This window comes from Schistocerca serialis, chromosome 2 (assembly GCF_023864345.2).
Source record: "Schistocerca serialis cubense isolate TAMUIC-IGC-003099 chromosome 2, iqSchSeri2.2, whole genome shotgun sequence".
Classification (NCBI taxonomy): Eukaryota; Metazoa; Arthropoda; class Insecta; order Orthoptera; family Acrididae; genus Schistocerca; species Schistocerca serialis.
Window position 1 is genome coordinate 905,180,263 of NC_064639.1, and position 24,354 is coordinate 905,204,616.

Here is a 24,354-nt window from a genome sequence, read left to right on the forward strand (position 1 = left end):
TTATTGTGGATATAGCAATTTATGGACCATGGTCAACCACTGTAGGGCAACAAGTTAAAGGTTTATTGTGTGTTACGTGTTGCAGACGTGTCAGCAATAAATGCCAATTTACACAGCGAACAAGGGAACTTATGGGCCTTCTTGTGTTGACATTTATCAGAGCTGTGGAACTGTTGAAGCGTAAACACCTACATAGATATAGTGAAACATCGAATAGGGTTAAAAAAATCGCTGTACCAAAGTTTGGTGCTGAACCAAACCACGTGACTAAATTATACTTCGGGCGCTATAACCAAAGTATTAGTATTTGAGCTTCAAATAAGTTCTGTGAGCACAGCCAGATAATGTTTTCGACATTTGCCATTTGTAGGATCGAACTCATGAGATGGGGGGACCTCGTGCCTTCCTTCATAGAGTGTGCGCGTCATCTGAAAGTTTGCCATCTGTTTTAACTCACGTTGAAGTTACCTTTCACCAGAATGGATGTAGCACGATACAAACAAGACGCGCGCAGTCCTACTGACCAACTGTGGGTCGGTTGAATGATGAAAATAACGAAGTGGAACTTAAGTCTACGGCCTTTATGCGTTATGTAGGTAGCATTTCCAACAAGATTGGCCGTAATCTGAGGAAACACGGTGTGAAGTCTCTTTGTTCGGACCACCATCTAGGATTAGGGCCCTTTCAGATTGTGCAAAGGGTGATCTTGTTTCTGCAGTATCCCCAGCAGTTGTGGCAGGTCATACATCAGTTAGATCATAAGGACCACGAAGGACCAGTGCATACAGCATAAGCGTCACACATGTTTACGACAGCCGAGAAAATCTGCTATTGCAGAACATTTCATTGCTACCCATCTTCTAGAGAATAAAGGAAGGAAGATCAGAGTTTAATGTCCCGTGGACATCGAGATCATTAGAGGCGGAGCACAAGTCCGGATTGATCGAAGGATGGGGAAGGAACTCGGCCATGCCCTTTTAAAGGAACCAATTCGGTATTTGCGTGGAGCGATTTAGGGAAATGACGGAAATCCTAAATGAAGATGGCTGGGCGCGGGGTTGAACCGTCGTCCTCCGAATGCGAGTGCAGTGTGCTGACCACCGCGCCACCTCTCTCGGTACCCATCTTCTGCTGGAATATAAGAACTGAGAGGTACTATGGTACACTTCCAATTACTGGGATAGTGGTCTGTCCCGATAGCTGAGTGGTAAGCGTGACGGATTGCCGTCCTACGGACTCGGGTTCGATTCCCGGCTGGGTCGGAGATTTTCTCCGCTCAGGGACTGGACGTTGTGCTATCTTCATCATTTCATCCCTATCCGGCGCTCAGGTCGCCCAATGTGGCGTCGATTGTAAGACCTGCACCAAAGCGGTCGGACCTGCCCCACAAGGGGCCTCCCGGCCAATGACGCCAAACGCTCATTTCCACTAGGATAGTGTTAGCAAGCAAGCTGTTGACATGAAAGTAGTAAGTGATCTTATAACTAGAAGGGGGAAGTTTTGACCTTGATTCTGCTTGGAATCATGCTCTCTCCCTGAGACCCGTTGTCGGTTAATATTACATTATCGATCGTATGACGTCAGTCATCTTTTGATGTGTTGTGGCGCTAGTTGTTCACAGTGTATGGTATGTTTCTGCATACCCTGTCCATTGGTTTCGTGGTTCGTGCAGCCCCTCCTGCGAAGGGTTTAAATCACAAGGCATAATGTTCTCTCACTTCAGCTGTGACTCGAAAATGGGGAGGTTTTCACCTGCTCAAATATCGGCGGTTGTCGAAGGCTCCAACCGGCTGCATTGCGGTAACTTATTTAAATACATATTGTTTCTGTAGAGGGATTCCTTTGCGGCATTTTGCAGTTCTACTGAAACGGTTCTGTAGAATCTGTGAGTGTAAATGGAGAATTAGGTGGATGGCCTCAGTCGGGCGCGCAGGGGGTCCTTACCTTGTTGTTGGCCCACGGGAAGAACATCCCCAGCGAGAACATGCCGAGCGTCACTCCGCCCACCATGCCGTTGAAGCTCAGCGCCACCTGTCACAACAGACGGAGAACAGACGTTGTCAGTAAGCTGCAAAAGAGTACCAATTTTGTACAAGGCTGCAGAATATCACTTCTACGTGTCAGAATTCGCTCACGTTTGGACAAAAGAAGGTGTTTCACATTTACTGTCCCAGCTGGCAAGAGCACACAGTGACCTTATCGGCTTCCAGTGACGAGTGGCATGACCAGACAATGGCCGAGCCTGGAGTAATGATGTGCCTCTTCGCTGCCGGCTAAAGCTTCAGTCCAGCTCGTCTACTCGTTTACACGGAGCATTCGAATCGATGGAAACCGATGTGTTACTGCTGTACGAAGCAGCTCCACCTGTCCCCTTGCACCATGTCGCGACACAGTAAATTGTCAGTATGGGTACTAGACTAGTTTTTTCCTTACATTATTGTAAACTTTGCTTTGACCTGCCTTAGTATATGCGCCACTGTGCAGTGAAAATGTTAATCAAGTGCCAGATTTAAGTGATTTGTGAAAAGAACGGGACTTTGTGTGTAATTTATACAAATAGTAATATTATATTTTTCTCCAGTAGTATAAGAAAAGCGCCATCTTGTCACAAAACCCATTTTGATTGGTGTTGGGTTCTCGGTAGTCTCTTACATGTCCCTGGACTTGACCCTGGTGCCAGTCCACGGAGGAAATCTTCCAAATATGCGTTAGCAGATGATCTTTCCACCAAGATGTACGTACCTCTGGAGTTCCAAATTTTAAAATATATGAGACGCAGTTTTTGTTGATTACAGTTCTACAACTTAAAAGTGCAATGCTGTATTTCTGTACTTGCATTATAGCAAATAAGAATTAATGCCACAGTATTAATGGCTCCGGGAACAAAAACATTTTCTCTTCTCTTTTGTCGAGGACTGACGTTTTTGAGACCGTGGCAGTGTACAAAATACATTGTCGGAAAAAAAATCCCAACACCAAGAAATAATTAATGTAGGGTAATGGCACTTCAGGAATACATTTGCCCAGGTGGCATATTTCGGTGGTTAACGTTGCAAGATGACAGGAAAATGTAAGGGCGAGAGAAGAGCCGCTGCGAATTTGAAGTGCTGGTACATTAATAACCGCAGTAAAGGGCCAGAATGTTGAATGCAAGGATGAAAACATGCATGCATTGAGTCGTACAGGTGCCGATGTCAGTGTGTGCGATGGAGTTCAATGTCTGTTGCTCTTGATCGGTCAGCATAGCGAGCGCTGTTAAACAACCACATAAATTAATGCTGCTGTGGAGCTGTCGTCCGATGCTGTCGCATACATGTTCAATAGGAAACGGATCTGATGATCGAGCAGGCCAAGACAACAAGTCGACACTCTGTAGAGCATGTTGGGTTACAACAGTGCTAAACGGTCGAGCGCTATCCTGCTGGGAAACACCTCCTGGAATCCTGTTCAAGCGTGGCAAGCACAGCAGGTCGAGTCACGAGACTGACGTACAAATCAGCAGTCAGGGTACATGGTATGACCACAAGAGTGTTCCTGCTGTCATACGAAGTCGCAGTTCAGACGATTAGTTGTAGGTTCATTGTGTCACGCCCGTAGACAGGCTGGCTATAGGCGGTCGCCTGGTGTTCTCGTAACCAACACCCAGCCATGTCTGGCACCGGGACAGAACCTACTTTCATCCTTAAAAACAACAGATGTCAACTCCGCCCTCCAATGAGCTCTCGCTTGACACCACTGAAGTTGCAAACGCCGGTGGTTTGGGGTCAGTGGAGTGCACGATACAGGGCGTCTTGCTCGGAGCCGTCATTGAAGTAGCCGATTCGTAACTGTTCATTGTGTTGCTGTGGACGCTGATAGTGTATAGAACGGCGGCACAGCTAAGTAGCATTTTCGAAGGCCAGGTCTCTCTATGCATTGTGATTTGCCTAGAAATGAATAAATGAGCAAAATGTACCAACATTTCAGACTGTCCTTTTAAGTGTTTGGCTACTCCTGTTGCCAGCTGTAACTTTAGGGAGAAAGTGAGAGCGTGCAATGTATGCCGAGATAAGAAAAACATTGCAGCAGAGAGAATTGCGAGGGGAAGTCAGAAAATGAGTTACTCGTTATTAAGGCAGGCCAAGTAACTTTTATTCCATGCTGTGGTACACGTCAGAGTGATGCAGATACATGTCAACGTAGTGACCAAGTCTCTGTAAACAAAGGTCGGAACCTCTAGCAACCGTTCACTTCGTCGACGACTGAAATCCGGTCTTCGTCACGGAGCGATTCGAGAACCACTGCGTGGACGTGCTCATGGCTGTAAAATCTGCCCCCCCCCCCCCCCCGATGTTCTTCCAGCTTGCCGAAAAGATAGAAATCAGATGGTGTTACGGCGTAAAGTCAAGCGCCGGCAGACCAGTCGGGAATGTTAGAACAGAGAGGGCTGTGAAGATGACGTCAGCAAATTGCACGTTGACCGTCCCCTCTCCAGGACTACAACGTGACGGCAGCGCCCTCTATGCAAAGAGAACATAAGCGCTGCACCCGACTGGTCGCAGCCCAGTTCTACAGAAGCGCCAGGACGAACAACCTGGATAAAGGTATCCACTGTATTAATTCACTTGTATTGGGATCGTTATACTGAAGGACACTGATTATATTGCATATCGCCAATTGCTTGCGACACATCTATGTATTTCTCAGAGTTGAGTATTGTCATTTATTTTCTATAATCAAATTCATTAATACGATTTGCTTTAATTGTTGTCTAGCGATCCGAGAAAGCAGGTTTCCTAAGCACCCCATATTTGACGAGTAGACAAGATCTGGACTTTGCTGCCGGCATCACTCACACTTGCGCAGCCTTGGTCATCTTGTCGGCATGTCACTACAGCTGGACGCTATACTGCATTTGGTCCACGTACCAACAGAATTTCAACGTGAATGTATGTGGTATTTAGACGTTTTGCCCTCAAGAATCGTACCGTTCCGCGTACTTCAGCTTTGGACTACCAGTTGGCACGCATTTTCACAAACACACACACACACACACACACACACACACACACACAAACACACCCACCCACACTCACACTCACAAACATACACACTGTGATGCACTTGTTTTCCGTACCGCAGGAGAACTGTGTCTGGAGTCAAACGGGAACATGTAGACACTTTGTGATTGTGCGCTACTCTTGATGCACAGTCGTCTTCGCGTGGGACGACACGTAAACGTAGTTTCAAAGTCTCTACGTACACTGAGCGACCTCATTACAGACAAACAGAGAACAAAATTATTTCCTCAGCACGACTGCACTTCCAGCAAAAGGAGGCTAAAAGTGATCGTAATTTTGAGTGAAATCAGTTCAACTGAATGTATCTGACATATCTGTGGAAATTACACTGTTGAAAGTTGCGAATAGATTTTGTAAAATAAAACTAAGAATTTCGTGCAGAGATTGTTGTGTTATTGGTACTAAAATTCAGTACATAGAGTTAGCGGTTTTCTCTCACGTAATAGATATGGCAGTTAATCTGAATGTAAAGCCCAGCATAGTAATTTCTTAGCACTATAGGTACTATGGAGGAATGAAAATTCATTCTCGATTATTTGGCTAGAAATTTTTCATTTATTTGTATTTTCTTTTTTTGCTGCTTATGGTACTGTAGCGTGCATGTGTGGGAACGTCGTTCTTTAACACTGGCAAGTTATTTGTTATGAAACGTATTATACAAATAAAAGGGATTCATAGACCTCTTTGTAAATCATTGATCACACCTCCGTCAGCACTGATTATATTATATATATTTTTAGTCTTAATGATTTTTTTTCGAAACAAAGCACGCTAAAGAACCGTACTCCTACAAAGTGTGTTTGCCTTTTGCTTGTGATCAACGGTCCTTAATAGGCCACGTTACAAGCATTTCACTTCTGGTTATCAGATATGCAGAAAGAAGAAAGTCGCACGTTCATCAGAAACTGCCATGCTTTGAAGAACATCAGTACTAACCAATTTTACTCAGAGTAGCAGTATAACAAACTTTTATATATTCGCGGTAGTTACTGTCTACACTGCGCTAGTGAAATTTTTTTTCTTATTAATAAATCATGTAGAAGCTCTGTTCTGTTGTTTAACAGTAACATAAAAAAATAATACTTTCACTACCGATTTATAAATCACTATCGACATCGTGGTCTCATGGATGCTGTTTGAGAATCTTGTGCTTAGAAATGACAAACTGTTAAACTTCTCATTAAAAAGCAAGAGTAACAAACATATCGTTCCAAAATTTAGAAAGACATAGGCAACCCTGCTCCCCTCCCATACACACACATGCGCGCGTATACGCACATACTGATGGCATAGCCGAACTTGCACCGCTTGATCCACTATTACATGAAATCGTTTCTACTGTGTGTGGGTTACGACTGCATGTACCGTGTACTGCGGACCGTCCAGCAGAGCCCGCTTGCTGAGGCGCCCTGGTAGACGCAGAGCGCCACAACAGCACGCCACGGATGTGGGCAGTGCACAGTGTCAGACTGTTTGCTGCCGATGCTATTGTTTACAGGAAAATAATGTCATAAGAAAAATGCAGAGGCACAAATTTTCTACTTGTTGTAATGGCTAACACCTCCGTTTAAACGTGGTTTAACTGCAAAATAATGTCGATAACTAAAAGAACGAATCATCCATTACACGACTACAGCACATGTGGAGAGTACCTGGAGCACGTCACATCGTTTCAATGTTGAGAACTAATACTAAGAAGTCATATGCATGGATGAGCAGATAAAAACTGTACTACGGGAAGACAAATTCCAGACTTGGATTTGTTGGGAGGTTCCTGACAACGTGCAGTGCATCTATGAAAGTAATCGTCTGCAAAATGCTAGCTCGACAATTCTCCAGTGCTGTTCCAGCGTTTGGATTCCTTGTCAAGTAGGCAGAGAGGTGAAATCGAACGAATTCTGAGTCACGGGTCTAGAGTCGTAACTGGCCGGTACCGCCCATACGAAAGTATAACAGAAATTATTGAGAAACTGTAATGTGAATTCTTTAGGGAACGTACAACACATAAACATTTACAGGACATCTAAAGATAACCGAAATTTACTATACCACCTTCTTTTGTAGTAATACTTTAACTACAGTTCAGCTACAAATTATGTGACTCACATTTTACAAATCTTTGCGTTATATATTGGTACATCTGATGAGACTTCCCATTCTTCCAAATTGGCACACAACATAAGGATAATTTTGCACATTTCTGTGAACTAATCTCGGGCTAAGAAAATTAGTTATCCTATAAATTCTACTTCACAAGAGATACCAAAAGGCACTTGCATTATTTCAGATAACTGACAATGGACACACATGTAGCTGTTGATGAAAATGATTTATTCATTAAGAATAAAATTGTTATGATATACTCGAAACGGACTTGATTTCTCATAAATACAATAACACGGCAGGAAAAGGCAAACATTCATTGTCTTAAGCACGTGACATATTTCGAATTCTTAAAATTTATTTTTAATTAATTTAAAGCAAATTGTGTCACTAAATTTATCGTTGCATTTTAATAAACTTCAATAAATTACTCACTACTGAAAAACAGGAAATGGAAATATACTGTAATTTGAAGCATTACCGTTTCTGCAACACTCCAAAAAGAAATGATCTAAGATACAAAATAAACTGCGCGCCACAATCGGCAGTCGTTGTTGAGGCATGTGACTAATGCGCGAAGCGTTTTCTCTTTGTCTCACTTAGTTCTCTGGAAAGATGTATGTGAAAAGATTTCTTCTCATGTTTATATGCGTGATTTTGTGAACGGATATTAAGGCGTTAAACAGAACTTTTTGTCAGAAATGCAGGAATGGTAGTAAGAATCAGATATGTGAAATAAATCAGTAAATCTTCAGATCGAAGAAAAGCTTCTTTGCCATGGACCATCAAAACCTGGACTTCTCCATCGCTCCTAGACATCGAAGAATTGAGCCTCGTATCTGGAGCTGTTATATAGATGAGTGAAACAACATTCTTTCGTAGAAACTGTATTATGAACTGTTAGTAATGTCCATCTTTCCGATAATAGTATAAATGTACTGTAGAAGACGTGTCTTTTGTTAAAAGGTACATGTTTTTAACTGAATATTTAGAAAGGTGTGTATACTGCACTAAATTGCAGGAAAGGGAACATTGTAAAAGGCGACATAGTTGTCGCGAAAACCGAGCGAGGTGGCGCAGTGTTTAGCACACTGGACTCGCATTCGGGAGGACGACGGTTCAATCCCGTCTCCGGCCATCCTGATTTAGGTTTTCCGTGATTTTCCTAAATCGTTTCAGGCAAATGCCGGGATGGTTCCTTTGAAAGGGCACGGCCGATTTCCTTCCCCATCCTTCCCTAACCCGAGCTTGCGCTCCGTCTCTAACGAGCTCGTTGTCGACGGGACGTTAAACACCACTAACCTAACCTTGTCGCGAAACCATGTTGGACAGATTTAGGGCATCCGTATTTGAGGAAGGCTGTGCAACATTGAGCTCCCACAATCCTCGTCTATCTGAAGTCTCGATCATGAGAAAAGACAGAAAACGCACTTGGCGAATCATATTTCCCTAGCTCGATATGGGAATGGAAGAAGCTTATATTGATACGAAGTACTCTCCGTCCCACGCAGGTACAGTGGGTTTCGAAATGTATTTGCAAGTGGAGACCAGCGGGAAGTCCGAGTTAGACTTGGCGAGCAGCGCTAGGACTGGACTCACCTGGAGAACTCCGCCGAGGCGCTCGACGACGAAGACGAGGGCGAAGCTAATGGCGCCGAAGACGGCCGACGCCCACTTGGCGGCGGTGCCGGCCTTCTCTGGCGCGATGCTGATGGCGGGGAAGGCGCCCAGCATGAAGTCGCTCACCGTGACCGCCGCCAGCGAGTTCAGCGCCGCCGCCACCGTGCTGCAAGACACCCGCATTGCAGTGCCGGGGCTCTGCCGTCGTGTCGTGCTGTTAGCTGGCAACCCACGACGGTGTTGACTGGGCACGCAGAGGTGTCGCGTCTTGTTGTCGGCTTTGGCGTGAGAGTATGGCCTCGTGTTATTAGGTGGAAACATGGGAATACGGAATTGTGGTGTTTGCGGGATGCACAAAGACATCTTATCGTTGTGTTGCTTGGGGACAAAAGGGACGTCGTCGTGGTGGTGGCCGGAGAAAACAGATATGGAGTCATGTTGTTAGGCATGAAAATGGGGTCATGGAGCTGTCGTGTCAGGTGGGGACACAGATACATTGTTTCGAGGTGTTGGCTGGGAACACACGGACATGGGGTCGTGATATTGGCTTTGTGTCGTGGGGTTATTGTGTCGCGGTGTTAGTGGTGCTATGGAGTTGTGATGTTGGATGAGGAGACACAGATATGGGGTTTAATGTCCTGTGGATGAGGAGGTCGTTAGAGATGGGCAGAAGCTCAGACTGAGGAAGAATGGATAGTGAAATCAGCTATGATCTTTGAAAAGCACCATCCTGGTATTTACCTTAAATGATTTAGGAAAATCACGGAAAACCTAAATCAGGATGGTTGGGTTGGGATTTTAATCTCCGTCCTCCCCAGTACAAGTCTGATGTGGTGCAGTGTGGTGTGGTGTGGTGAGATGTGGTGTGGTGTGGTGTCGTGTGGTGCAGTGTGGTGAGGTGCAGTGTGATGTGGTGTGGTGTGATGTGGTGTGGTGCACTGTGGTGCAGTGTGGTGAGGTGCAGTGTGATATGCAGTGTAGTGTGGTGTGTTGTGATGTGGTAGGGTGTAATGTGGTGTGATGTGGTGTGGTGCAGTGTAGTGTGGTGTGTTGTGATGTGGTAGGGTGTGGTGTGGTGTGGTGTGGTGCTGGCTGGCACAGGGGATGCCAATGATGCTGACACCATCTATGGCTGTAGACGAAAGGGCTGCCAGTACAAGGTAAAGTCTCCATTGTATATTTCCCTGTACATCTCGAACTTCACAGCTTGGAAGTATACCTCATCAGTTTAAAAAGTGGCGAGACTGGATTAATAAAGAATAGAGAAAAGTTAAGATGATGATTTTACTGCTTCAGGTGTTCTACAGATTCTCTCCACTCCCTCCCCCTCCCACTTGTGTACAATGCGCAGAACGTTCATGCAACAAAGTGAAACTGTCAGAAAGGTACTTATTTGGGATGCTGCTCAACTCACGTGTCACACTGGGTCGAACGTCGGTTATGTCGTCAAAATATAGACCTCTCATCTGATTTTCTACACTGTCGTCTTGTGATAGGTTTGTATTGATAACACCAAGTCTCGTCACCCCTGATGATTTTATCCAGAAAATAATTCTCTGCATTTGAATTTCAATCAAGTCACGGCAGGCGTCCACGTCTCGTTTTTGTTTGGGTGTCAAGGTGTGTGGGACAAACTCTGGGCACAGCTTTCTATTTTTCAAAATATTCCGGAGAATGTCCGGAACACTTGATTTAGAGATGTTGCTCCATTGTGATTTGTGTCACAAAAACATTGACACACCTCAGCTGCACTTCGATTACTTAGCACTCCCCACAAGCTGACTGGTCGAACACGCATCTCTTGTTCACAGTTGGTGGCTCAACCTGCCACGGCAGTTACTGCGCTGACGTCGCTTGTACGCCGTGAATAAAATCAGTCTCAGAACTTTTTGGACGGACTGTGTATAGCAAATAATGGCTTGTAGGAGATATGTCATATAATGTAGAACACTGATATCACGTAGTATTCTCTCTGTACGCTAATACAGTAACGCCAACGTGCATCAAGCCTAGACGGATTTACCTCGTTACTTCATAATGTAACAGCCATTTTAATTGAACCGTGAATATGTTTAGCTTCTAGCTAAATTATTTAAATACGAGTCGCATTGTAAATTTTAAGTAGTATCCTCATGAATCGAACCAGTTTAGAGGGCAAATAGGTGACTGTTATGCGTGTTTTAAGTGACCAATTTTAACTGCTGAATGTAGAAGGGCAGATAGAGTCAACGAAGGCTGAAGGTGGCGGTTTAAAGCCAAGGTTAGCCTCCTAACGCCTTTTTTGGAGCCTTCAGGGGGAGAGATAGGAGTTGAAGAGGAAGTAGCTGCCTATTTCCCTTGTCAAGAAAGCTACTGGGAAAACGAGGCCATCATGTGTCCGGTAGCAGTGCTGCCTGTTGGTTTCGTTGCCACACAATCGTTTTGGAAAAAAAAATTATTGCTTCGACTGTACAGCGTTGCTCCACTAGGATATTATTTAGGACGCCTTCGCGAGAACTGTGGCCAGCGATCGTATGCTTCCAGTCGAACACTGTAACTGAATGTGCTGTGAACTGTGTTACAGAAATAGACGAATAGTTTCGTGAGTGTTACGGAGTGGGAATATACGCACAATCAGGCTCCATAATTAACTACATGGCCTAATTTATGGTCACGCTGAGCATGCCTTGAAAGCAGAAGCCTATAATATTGAAGTTTGAATAACAATGGGACAATAGTTGCAACATTACCTGAAACGGGCGGATGTGTAAAGAATTTCGACTCGCTATCTTCAAATTCAAGATGGCCGAATCGGCAGTCATTGCGGCTACGAAACACTGGAATCCAACCACGAGGTAAAACGCAGCCAAACTGGTGTGGCATATTGTTATGGAAAGCAAGCTCTGATATACGCAAATTGTGTAGTAACTGTTCTCTGTTTAAACATAGACAATGTTTCTTTTGTAATAAATCGACAATGGTGTGTGTGAGCATTGCTGATTTCGTAATTAATAACATTCCATTTATCGTTATCAAATGAAACTTAAGTAGTTCAGCACTGAGTCTTAAAATTAATTCTTTTCGTAGTTCAAAATTGACAAGTAATAACTCTGCAAATATGTGAGCGTAATTCCGTCAGTAGTACAGATCGTTAAACGCTTGTCATTAAAGTCAATTTGTATGAAACATTATTTAAAAATAATGTAGTGCCGCAATCAGGGACCAAACTGATACTAATTAACTGATGTCGTTTATTGCCACTATTTGTTGCGGGCTCACCAACAAAGCCCTTCACAAACTTAATGTTTTCACTCTTGCGTTTTATAGAATTGTTCTAATAATGTTTGTAATAGTAGCCACACCCACTAAATCTTACTCAGTGCAAATTACAAAATCGTCATGTTGAAATTTTTAACATAGTAAATATTTCTATTGTTTCTGCCCGCGATTATACGTCGTGCACCCTAGAGTAACAAAATCTGTGATACTCATCATTGTCTGACTGTGAGGGCTGCGCAGGCACAGTATTCAAACTTAACATTGGTGGATCTGTGTTTTGCTGTATTATTTACATTTCATGCAGTTTGTTATGTTTACATAGTCAGCGTTCTCTCGTAAGTTAACGCACTTTGAGTACACGAAATCATTAGCAATCACTGTTTGTGTTGTATATTTGTGGGTTACTAAATATTTCAAATAAAAGTGTCCTAACTTTTTGTTCCTTTTTTGCATGGGTGACGAACAGTTATGGCTCTTTAAGTAAGAATATAGGACCACTATACGAGTCACCCAACAAATTATCAGATGAAATTTTCTTGTTTCCTTGCGCCATTCCATCCATTCCAGCTGATGTGACATTGATGGGAAACTTACCCGAGAGAGGCACTGAATATCCCTGCGACGAAGAAGCCGGCCACGCCCTTGAGATGTGCCATGTGCTGCATCACGTAGTACGGTAACAACTGGTCGCTGGCAGTGATGGCCTGCGGCGGAAGAGGGGTCCGTCAGTGATAAACGTAAAAAATATATATATACAATTAAAAAATAAATGTGCGAGGGCTATCCACAAAGTAAATTACGTTTTGGAATTAAAAATAAATAAAGTATTGGAAATTTTTTTTATTATATACAGATGAAAGCCACGCTTAAATACTACTTTTCTACATAGTTGCCATTTAAATTAAGGCACTTATCGTAGCGATGGACGAGCTTGGAAATTCCTTCCTCGTAAAATTCGGCCACCTGCGCCTTCAATCACGTGGCGACTGTCTTTTGGGACAGCAAAGGTGTGATTTTTGTGGATTTCCTGGAAAGAGGCACTACAATAAACTCTCAAAGGTATTGCCAAACTCTGCACAACCTCAGAAGAGAAATACAAAACAAGCGCAGGGGAAAGTTGGGCTCAAAGATCTTGCTGATTCACGACAACGCCCGGGCCCACACGGCAAATGCCACTCCTGAAGTTCTCGAATCTTTTAAGTGGGAGTTGTTTCCTCATCCGCCGTACAGTCCCGACCTGGCACCGAGCGACTTCCACTTATTCCCACCAATGAAGAAGTGGTTGGCTATGCAGCGTTTTGATGACGACGCACAGCTTCAAGAAGAGGTAACCACGTGGTTGAAGGCGCAGGTGGCCGAATTTTACGACGAAGGAATTTCCTAGCTCGTCCATCGCAACGATAAGTGCCTTAATTTAAATGGAAACTATGTAGAAAAGTAGTATTAAAGTGTGGCTTTCATCTGTATATAATAAAAAAATTCCAATACTTTATTTATTTTTAATTCCAAAACGTAATGTACTTTGTGGATAGCCCTCGTATTAAAGTTTGTCAGCAAGGCATACTAGAGCTACAGATACTGGGGACAAAGAGACTGACACGCCATGTTTCACTCCGCCGTGAAATGTGTGCACGGAGCGACTGGCAACGGTGCATGCAACATTGCTGACAGAGCTCACGTATCAGGGAAAATGTGATGCGTCAGGCAAACGCATCTTCAGCATAACTCTTTGGTGGGCACTGGACCGTATAGGACTGATGTGAGCTCAGAAGTCCACGTACGGTTTTCTCATCATCAGATGTTGTCAACGGAATGTGGGATATTTGACCTTGCCCAAAATGGTCTGTAACAAGACAGCTGAGATCAACACAGAGGAATGGTCTAACTGGATATCTATGCAGTGGAGGAATATCTAGACGTATCTTCACAACTAAAGGTTCAGAGATAATGGAACGACATAGTCGAAGTTTCCATGAACCAATGGAAGCTGGGGACCTGTATTATTTTCATGGGCATTAGCGGTCATCTTCACAGTACCACCAGCACTACTGAAACAGAACAGAGACGATTTTCCTGAGCCATGCGTGGGAGGCGAGTTGAATAGAAAAGTACATGATCTCTGAGGCTTTGAGGAATACAAATGGCGCTGGGGAGGAATGGACCAATATACATACAATACTTCTTGATAGCTTCAGGATGAGTGTCCCAGATTTATACATATCGAGCACTTCTGTCTGTGGGTGGGTTGCTTCAAAATTTCTTAGCACGCATGAAATACTAACAGTTACTGTGATCAGATAAAAATTGTCTCCAAGTGTGGCTTGCTGAACTTTTGTCCAGAGTTAGAGGACAACAGCAACACAGCATGCCGTTTCTGTTAACCAGTCTAGAGTGGATCGCTTAGAATGGCACTGACCTTTGATAGCACAGTCCCTTGTACACTCTCATGTGCTTATTAAGCTGGAAGCAGGAGAAAGTCTGTATTCCGGATTCAGAAGAGACTCACCTCAGTTTTGATGGGATCGCATCCGTGGTAGTCAGCATAGATGACCATACCAGTGTAGAAATTGGCCGTGAAAATGATGGCCAAGGCGGCACAGCTCACCCATAAAGCCCTGACAAAACAAAAAGCCAAGAGTAACATTCACAGTAATGGTTCGTTAAATCTCATGTATCTTAGTGTCAGGTAGTTGTTTATTTGTTACTACGTTTTGGAATCGATGACATAGTATCATAGAAACAGTCATTATACGTCCAGAATTGAGTGACGCAACGTTGAACTATAAAAATACGTAAGTAACTACAACAGCAATAGCAGTAGTAGTAGTAATACGGGGGGCCTTCAATAAGTAATTAAACACATTCTTTTCTGAAAGCAGGTTGGTTTTATTCAGGATTCCAATCGCCTTATTATTCCACACTTTTTGGGCGACAAAACCATATACAGAGTGTTTCAGAAAGGACTTTACAACTTTAGAAATTCATATAAATTTATTGACAGAAGATATAGAACTGGATTTAGTGTTATTTTGTAGCGAAGCACATAAAGTTTTTTTACCTTAAACTAAGGATGTTTTATGTGGCTTCCGTTGGTTATCCTGCATACATCCCATCTAAAGTCGATTTCTTCCCAAACTCGCTGTAGGATTGCAGGCGTAACTTGCTCAGTGGCGGTGTAAATTCTTGCTCTAAGTTCAGGTAGAGAAGCCGGCAGAGGAGATAGAAACACGATATCGTGATAAATCCCCATTAAAACAAAATCGAGTGGTGTCAGGTCTGGGGAACGTGGGGGCATGCAGTTGGCGCATCACGGCCAATCCATTGACCTGGAAAGCGGTCACTGAGAAAATCCCGGACGTCAGCTAAGTAGTGGGTGGTCACTATCTTGTATGAAGTAAACATTTCGTTCTTGGTCATCCTCATCGATCTGTGGTATCAAAAATTGTTGTAACATATCATAATACATTATCCCGTTGATGGTTCTCTCACGGAAAAGAAAGGAGCTGTACACTTTATTTTTGCTCAATGCCCAAAAAACGTTCAGTTTAGGGCTATCACGAACAAGTTGCAATGTTTGATATGGATTTTCACTGCCCCAAATCCCACAGTTATGTGTGCTAAAAATGGTTCAAATGGCTCTGAGCAGTATGCGACTTAACTTCTGAGGTCATCAGTCGCCTAGAACTTAGAATTAATTAAACCTAACTAACCTAAGGACATCACACAAATCCATGCCCGAGGCAGGATTCGAACCTGCGACCGTAGCGGTCGCTCGGCTCCAGACTGTAGCGCCTAGAACCGCACGGCCACTCCGGCCGGCTATGTGTGCTAATCTTGCCACTTAAGTGACAAGTCGACTCGTCAGAAAAGATTATTTTGTCCAAGAAATATTCATCCTCATGTAATCTGTTTAACATAACCGCACAGAAGTTATTGCGAGCAATTTTATCAGTGTCTTTTATTGCTTGTACGATAGTCAGTCTGTATGGTTTCAAATGCAAACGTTTTTTTCGACACAGGCCAAACAGACGCTTGTGAGATTTGAAGATCGCGAAATGCACGCCGGGTCGATTTCGTAGTGCTGTTGACAAAACGTTGTCTCACTCGCTCAACGACGTCGTCAGATGTGCCAGACGACAACAATTTATGTCGGGGTAAGAACCATCTACTTATCATAGTTCAGGAAATATGACGTCATAAATAATGAGTAAAAAACTGTTGCATTATGCATTACGTTTACATTTATTACTTCTATCTACTAACTCTACTCATTGTAGCCCCTGGACGTGTAACTACAAGTATCGTGTATAATCAAGTTCTGAGTCAAATAAACGTTATAGAGAATTTATATTTTGCATGCAGTGTTTCTTGGACCTATACATTTGTACGTTATGCATTTACGATTGTTCCATAATTTCAAAGAGATTTTCACGAATACATGTAAATGAATTTTTTTCGATTTTATGCTAAAAAACAGTCCATTTTTTTGTTTTCGATTCTAATAGGAAATTGGCAAAATGAGTACCCGGCAATGCTGGGTTTGTGAGCTAGTAATAATAAATACAGAACGTAAGAATTTACTCCCTTTTTAGATATGGAGTGTTTCATGTGTTTTGCAAGCACAGCGCTGGTGTTACGCATGAGTCAGTACCAGGGAGGAAGAGGCTGGCAGGCTCCCGCTGTCAGCCGCGCTTTGGCCCATTCTTCGCACTGTGGCAAGTGGCGCACCTGTTTTAACCCAACTCTATGTGTTAGGAGCGGCTTTGGAAAGAAGTGCGAGAAAATCGTCGGGCCATTTAGTACTTCAGGCTAGAGTGTCAGCAGCTCTTGCTCACAAAGCTATCCACAAACTCAAACTGAAACCTTTCAAAGTAACGCATCACTCATCCCTTTAAAACTGCAGTAAGCACCAGAATGGACGTCAGATGTCACGAGATGCGATGAAAGACCTGTTATGGACCAGGCCATATTTCATGTAAAACAAGTCAACTGACGCTGGGAACGTATGCAAATCGACTAGAGTGGGAAACCGACTAGAGTGATTTTTGTTATCTATGTGAAAACTAACAAACTCATACTCTGTCGAAGGGGGTGGGGGGCTGAGAAAGAGATTCGCTGATAAATTGCGCCAGTTAAAACTTGCACCATTTATGTCTGATAACGTACTGTTTCTGACCAATGGCAGAAAAACGATGAATAGTGGAGGCCCAGAAAGTGCACAGCATGGAAAACTGAACAATTAAGAGGCTTTACATACACAAGAAGAGAGATCGTAATGAAATGACGTGCCTGTCATGACTCATCCGTAATCTTAACAGTCATCTAACATGGCTACATGCATCATCACCAATTAGCAGTTCTTTGCGTGTTGCTACTCTGTCATGCTCTGTGGACATACAAATCGTGGAGAGACAGAGCGATGGGCGATCCGCGGCCTGACGGCTTTACGACATCGTGGCTGATTCCCACGACGTGTCAGACAGTTTCCACCAGGAGAGTGGTGTTCCCCAGGGGCGTGCTTTAAGCGTCACCCTCTTTGCCGCAGCCAGTAACGCCATAACATCTACGGTAAGGCGTCCTGTCCAGTGCATCTTATTTGTGGAAGATTTTTCAGTTTTCTGTTCCTCCTCCACCACTGCAACAGCTCGTCAGTTGCAAATTACAGTGAAGAGGTTGGAGAAGTGGGCTCCAAAGATGGGTTTTGATTTTAATCGTTGCTGTCTTATTTTTATCTCACTTGCATATGAGCGACATCGTTCTTTATTTGAAAGACTCGATGCTGCTGTTAAGCCTGATTTTTGATTCCAAACTATCGTGGTTACAATACCTGAAGGACCTGAAGATGAGGATCGAGAAAGCACTGGACACAGAAAGTGCCATAGGTCTTAGGGAGTGAACAGGGCACGTCTGCTCCAGTTGCATAGAGCAGCCGTGAGATCGCGGCTGGAGATGGGTGTACGGTATACGGATCAGCAAGACACTCTTACTTGAAGATCATTGATGGTATCTACCGTCACGCGGGTGGTTACAGGACCAGCCACATACCCAGTGTTTGTGCTACAGCTGGGAAACCGTCGCTCACCAACCGGCGGCAAACCCTCACGGTACGTCAAGTCCTCGCTGCTTCCAGTTCAGCAGCATACCGTACTGTTGTCCATCCACCTATGGGACGCCTTTTCTCCAGTCATTCACGAGGAAAAAACCATTTGGGATCCGCCTGCAGTGTGTGTGTGCTGGAGTCACTTGGTGGGGGACGAGTTCAACACCAACTGCCACCCAAGTTGCTGCAGAGGCGCACGATATATTTAGACAGCGGACGCTGAACTCCTGCATCTGCGTCCAATACAATATTTCATGATATTTTAAATGAACACTAGAGCTGTACAGCTGCATCCACGATGATTCTACACAGGAGGGGACTCCGTTGGTTTCTCTGTTTTCGCTGATGAGGTCCTCAAGATCCGATTCCATCAACAATTCAGTATTTTCGATAGCGAATTGTACGGGATCCTGAGCGCACTGCAGCAGATGAGGTGTGTGGCGACTGCCAAGTTTCTCGTCTTTTCTGGCTCCCTGAGTGCACGGAACTCTCTGTGACGTCTGTAGCCAGCAGGTAAAGTAGTCCAGGATATCCAGGACCCTTCCCCCACCCATATAGTCTGGAGAAGGAGGTGTCTTTCTGCTGGGTACCAGGACACATATGTCTTAAGGGAAACGAACTGGCGGATGTAGCAGCTAAGACGGCGTGTTGCGATAATCCCCCCTCCATGATATGGCCTCACTGTTGAGGTGCAGCAACATCGGTAGACGGGAAGAAGAAGAGTGGCTCGAAGTGACAGACAAGAAGTTGCGCCTAGTGAAGTCCACAAGTGCCTCCTTCCAGCTGCGCAGACTGAATGAGGCGCTTCTGACCCGTGTTCGAACTGGACACAGCCCTATGATGTATGGTTTCTTGTTCCGGTGGGAAGGCAAACCACTGTATGGTACGTATGAATTACAGTGCGTCACGTCTTTCGTTTAACCACAAGAGAGGAGGAGCTAATTTACGGATAGACCTGCCCTCTGATTTAAATGAAAATTAAACATACGTGGTAGTACAATGGCTCTAAGCACTATGGGACTTAACATCTGAGGTCATCAGTCCCCTAGACTTAGAACTCCTTAAACCTAACTAACCTAAGGACATCACACACATCCATGCCCGAGGCAGAATTCGAACCTGCGACCGTAGCAGCAACGCGGTTCCGGACTGAAGAACCTAGAACCGCTCGGCCACAGCGGCCTGCATATGTGGTAGTATTTTAATGTTTTGTGAAATGTCCAATTTGTTCCCAAACATTTAAGGGAGGAGTTTTTAATGTGTTATCACGGTGACTCACACATTCATGATTTTCTATAAGTGATAAGCCAGTCAAATTTTCCTCTTTCATTATTTCAGTTTTCCACTTGTGTTACATGTCTATCCATTGCCAGTTTTAGAACATCTGCCCATTTTTACGGTTTTTAAAATATGTTACATAATTTGTTTGTACGGGTAACAGTGGGTGAGGTTGGGAGCGAGTAAGTGTAATAGTGTCGGACTTACTCTTACTTGTTTTATGAAGCTTTGGACATTTTAAGCACATTCGTTCCTAACAATTTTCATACGGTCTGTGACTACCTCGCTGTTGAGCGCCATAAACGCAACTCACACACACACACACACACACACACACACACACACACCTAGCAATGTGGCGGGCAATGAAGGGTAGCTGTTGATACTACAATGGGTACCACTCCCATCTGCGTTTCATACATAAGTTGTGCAGGAGCTCTCATGCAATAATTAATATACAATTTCATAACCCACATAGGGCAAGTTACTCTGAGATGTACCGGGTAATTGTTAAGGGCAGTGTAAATAACCTTTGGAGACACTGTTAAAAAGCAATATTCCTCACCCATTACTTCAGGATCTGTTAAAAGTAGAGGCTTGAAAGTTGTGCATGGTGTACATTTAAGCTTCTTATTGTTATTAAATTACTTTTCTAAACATTTACATAGTAGAAAATGAGATGAATTTTCTAAACTATTTCTTATCCCCGTTGTAACTTTTTGTTTCGTTCAAAGGAGCTAAATCAAATGTACGGCGATAAACCATGATTAACAAAGTGTTGGTGCCCCTTTGCAACAGAACACAGCGTAGATTCTACTTAGCGGTAGGTTTTCGGAGGTATGTGGCAGCAGATGTCTATCTCTGTACAGACCACAAAATTCCCGTTAATTCCGTGAAGGTGGTCTGTGGGCGCGGAGCTGGTGCCCAATAGGATTTCATATGTCTTCCATTGGGTTGAAATCAGGCGGGCATGAGGTCAACTTGAGTTCACTGTCATCCTCCTGGAACCACTGTAGCACAATTCTGGCCTTGTGACGCCAACAGGTACCCTGGTTGACGATGCCATCACCGTCGGAAACACATCAAGCACGAAGAGACCGAACTGACGTCGAAATAGTGCACAGATCTCATGGTACTTTCGGTTACTAGCACAGGTCGCGTGGAATGCCATGTGGATGCCTCTCATAACATACTACTGAAACTACCGGCCTGTGCCCGTGGCGTGGTGTACATTTGTGGTGCATGTTTTTAGCAGCCGTTAGCCTGGAGGATGGCATACCCGGACACGGCCATCCATCTGATGTTACCAAAAGCATGATTCAGCCGACCAAGCGATACGTTTCCACTGAAGCACAGTTCAGTCTCCGTGATCCCGTGCCCACTGAGATCGTAACTGACTATGTCGTTGGGACACCATGGCAAAAATATGGCTGTCTGCTGCACAGTGTGCACTGATCTGTGTGCCCCAAAGCAATTGTGTCTCTATCAGCACTGTAGTCGGTCATCGGATGCGCCACATATCGCTGCCTGTCAGTGTGGGCAAGCCTCTGCGTTCCAGGCTCTGTGATGAGGCGCTGGCTTCCGAAACCTTGTCGTCTGTTCGTGATTTCGCCGTACATCAATCATTGCCATAGATGTCCACGACAGCAGCTCGCGAACAACCGGCAATGTTCGCTGTTTCCGCATTGGTCGTTCCCAGGCGCCGGGCCGTAACAGCTCGTCGCTACAATGAGTCCCCACTCGTCTCTGCTCCACTTATATTCCTCGCCGAGGCCTACAAGAAAGACAGGCCTACCATGAAGGTAGGCCTGAGCTCGCTCGCTCGCTCAGCTCAGCAGACAAACTACGTTCTGCACCTGTTAACACACAGCTGGGCGTGTACATACTAACGAATATTGAATCTCCTACTGGAATCTGATAATATGAAGTCTTATTGATTAACGGCTCTGTAACAAAATTTAATTTGAGATCAATACTCGATATTAATCGTATAACAGCTTGTTTATAGCATTTAGTCTCTTCTGCTTAACACTCTTCATTTGATACAAGAAGTAGTGCCTTACGCGACTGCTAATCATTTTGGCATGATTTTAATTTTATTGTACCCCAGCACAGCCATGACAAATTATAAGTAGGCCTATGGACTTCCGATAATTGTAGGACCAATAACAATCAGACTCCATAATAGCGGATTCCAGTAGAAGATGCAATTCTCGTTTGTACGTACGTACGTAGTAACGAGTTAACAGGTGCAGAAACGTAGTTTGTCTGTTGAGTTGAGCGAGCGAGAGAGATCAGGCCTACCTTCGTGACCGCGGCCTGTTCTCGTAGACCTCGATTCTTCGCTTACCACGTCACATGCTAGCAGCACCACCAGCCGGCATTCGCTATCGCGGCGGGCAGTGGGCATAATGCTCTCGCTCAAAAATGGTTCAAATAGCGCTGAGCACTGTAGGACTTAACATCTGAGGTCATCAGTCCCCTACAACTTAGAACTAGTTAAACCTAACTAACCTAAGGACATCACACACATCCATGCCCGAGGCAGGATTCGAACCTGCGACCGTAGCAGCAACGTGGTTCCGGACTGAAGCGCCTAGAACCGCTCGGCCACCACGGCCGGCGCCCACTAGGTCATATTTTATAGTTCTGTGGCTTTGCTCCTTTTATTGATTGCTGTTTTCCAATCGTCAAGAAGTATTTCTGTATTCCAGGCAACCTTTGCTCGTAGTTGTTCCATCACCTTTTTTCTCATCCATTTGTCTCGTTAAACGCGATGGTAGTATTATGTATTTCATTCTTGAGTGTCTGATATCAAACAAATACGCTCTTGGAAGTGGTGACTAAGTAACGTTCTTGAAAGAGACAACTACCTTGTGAATTTTTCCTGGCAGGCATTTTTAAAAGGATCAGGATTTGCTGTATAAGCGGGCTTCATTAGCTCCAAGCCAGCATCTGTGGGTTACAAGTTGTGAGGAGGATGCTGAGCAGTAGACGTTTTGTGCAAGCATGTCATCTACAAAACTCGAGCACCACGGACCATTTGGTGTGACACACCGTGGGACCTGGATCCAGGTTGCAGCCTGTCTGGTTTGGCTGTTCTTAATATCTTGGTCACAGCGGTCTTGCAATGAAAATGCAGTTAATTTCCATTACTGAGGAAGAAAAAAGTAATATGCATTGTTCAAAGTTTTGATGAAATGGCGGCACTCAGAACCCGCATCAACAGAAGACAAACAACCACTTAAATGGGCGCCAACATGTGCATGCGAAAGTACAGCCTTGTATATTACGTGGCACCAGAGACAAAACGTTTTAAGTGAGCAAAGGTGATTTTCCATCAAGAAATGTCATTGTGCATCATAATAATAAACGATTGATTAAACGTAGTTCTAGCTCAGCGAAAGTAGTAAACCGCATGAAAAATTAAAGAGCAGATTTTATATTATAATTGTAAGCAGAAACAAGAAATCGAATTTTTCACCCATAAAACAATTTTCAATCCCCTTTATTTCCTTGTTTTATTGGAACTACAATTGAGTAATACATTTACTTGTAGTAATGTATGTGGTTCCCTATTGAGCACTGCATCACAAGACGCTTGCTGCGCTAGGAGGTGACCGCAATGAAGAAGTCGATTAAATGCAGAAGCTTGTACTCACGTCCTGGCCTGCTTGATGGTGGCCACAGACATGTACTTCTGGACGGAGGCCTGGTTGGAGCAGAACATGGTGGCCCAGTAGAAGCTGCCGCCCACCACCACGGACCAGAAGCTGTGGCGCACCGTCGGGTCCGGGTTCAGGCTGCCGGCAGAGTGATGTCGTGTTTCAGTACTGGCGGTAGACACAGTGGAGGTAGAAGTGGAGGAGAAAATGACGGAGGTAGAGGAGAATGTGGTGGAGGTGGAAGCCAAGGGGAAGGAGAAGGGAAGTCTACATCTACATCTACATTTATACTCCGCAAGCCACCCAACGGTGTGTCGCAGAGGGCACTTTACGTGCCACTGTCATTACCTCCCTTTCCTGTTCCAGTCGCGTATGGTTCGCGGGAAGAACGACTGCCGGAAAGCCTCCGTGCGCGCTCGAATCTCTCTAATTTTACATTCGTGATCTCCTCGGTAGGTATAAGTAGGGGGAAGCAATATATTCGATACCTCATTCACAAACACACCCTCTCGAAACCTGGACAGCATGTTACACCGCGATGCAGAGCGCCTCTCTTGCAGAGTCTGCCACTTGAGTTTGCTAAACATCTCCGTAACGCTACCACGCTTACCAAATAACCCTGTGACGAAACGCGCCGCTCTTCTTTGGATCTTCTCTATCTCCTCTGTCAACCCGACCTGGTACGGATCCCACACTAATGAGCAATATTCAAGTATAGGTAGAACGACTGTTTTGTAAGCTACCTCGTTTGTTGATGGACTACATTTTCTAAGGACTCTCCCAATGAATCTCAACCTGGCACTCACCTTACCAACAATTATTTTTATATGATCATTCCACTTCAAATCGTTCCGTACACATACTCCCAGACATTTTACAGAAGTAACTGCTACCGGTGTTTGTTCCGCTATCATATAATCATACAATAAAGGATCTTTCTTTCTATGTATTCGCAGTACATTACATTTGTCTATGTTAAAGGTCAGTTGCCACTCCCTGCACCAAGTGCCTATACGCTGCAGATCTTCCTGCATTTCACTGCAATTTTCTAATGCTGGAACTTCTCTGTATACTGCACCATCGTCCGCGAAAAGCCGCATGGAACTTCAGACACTATCTACTAGGTCATTTATATATATTGTGAAAAGCAATGGTCCGATAACACTCCCCTGTGGTACGCCAGAGGTAACTTTAACGTCTGTAGACGTTTGTCCATTGAGAACAACATGCTGTGTTCTGTTTGCTAAAAAGTCTTCAATCCAGGCACACA

General features: G+C 44.3%; 1 protein-coding gene across 1 annotated transcript in view; it reads right to left on the reverse strand.

The window, feature by feature from the left end:
• The window catches only part of LOC126458258 (sodium-coupled monocarboxylate transporter 1-like), a 118,890-nt gene that overhangs the window by 37,560 nt on the left and 56,976 nt on the right, over positions 1-24,354 (reverse strand). The window contains exons 9-13 of the mRNA XM_050095176.1: positions 23,082-23,222; positions 14,548-14,656; positions 12,636-12,745; positions 8,763-8,949; positions 1,945-2,031 (exon numbers count right to left, since the gene is read on the reverse strand). Coding sequence (XP_049951133.1) covers positions 1,945-2,031; positions 8,763-8,949; positions 12,636-12,745; positions 14,548-14,656; positions 23,082-23,222 — 634 coding nt within the window. The remainder of the gene's footprint in view (positions 1-1,944; positions 2,032-8,762; positions 8,950-12,635; positions 12,746-14,547; positions 14,657-23,081; positions 23,223-24,354) is intronic.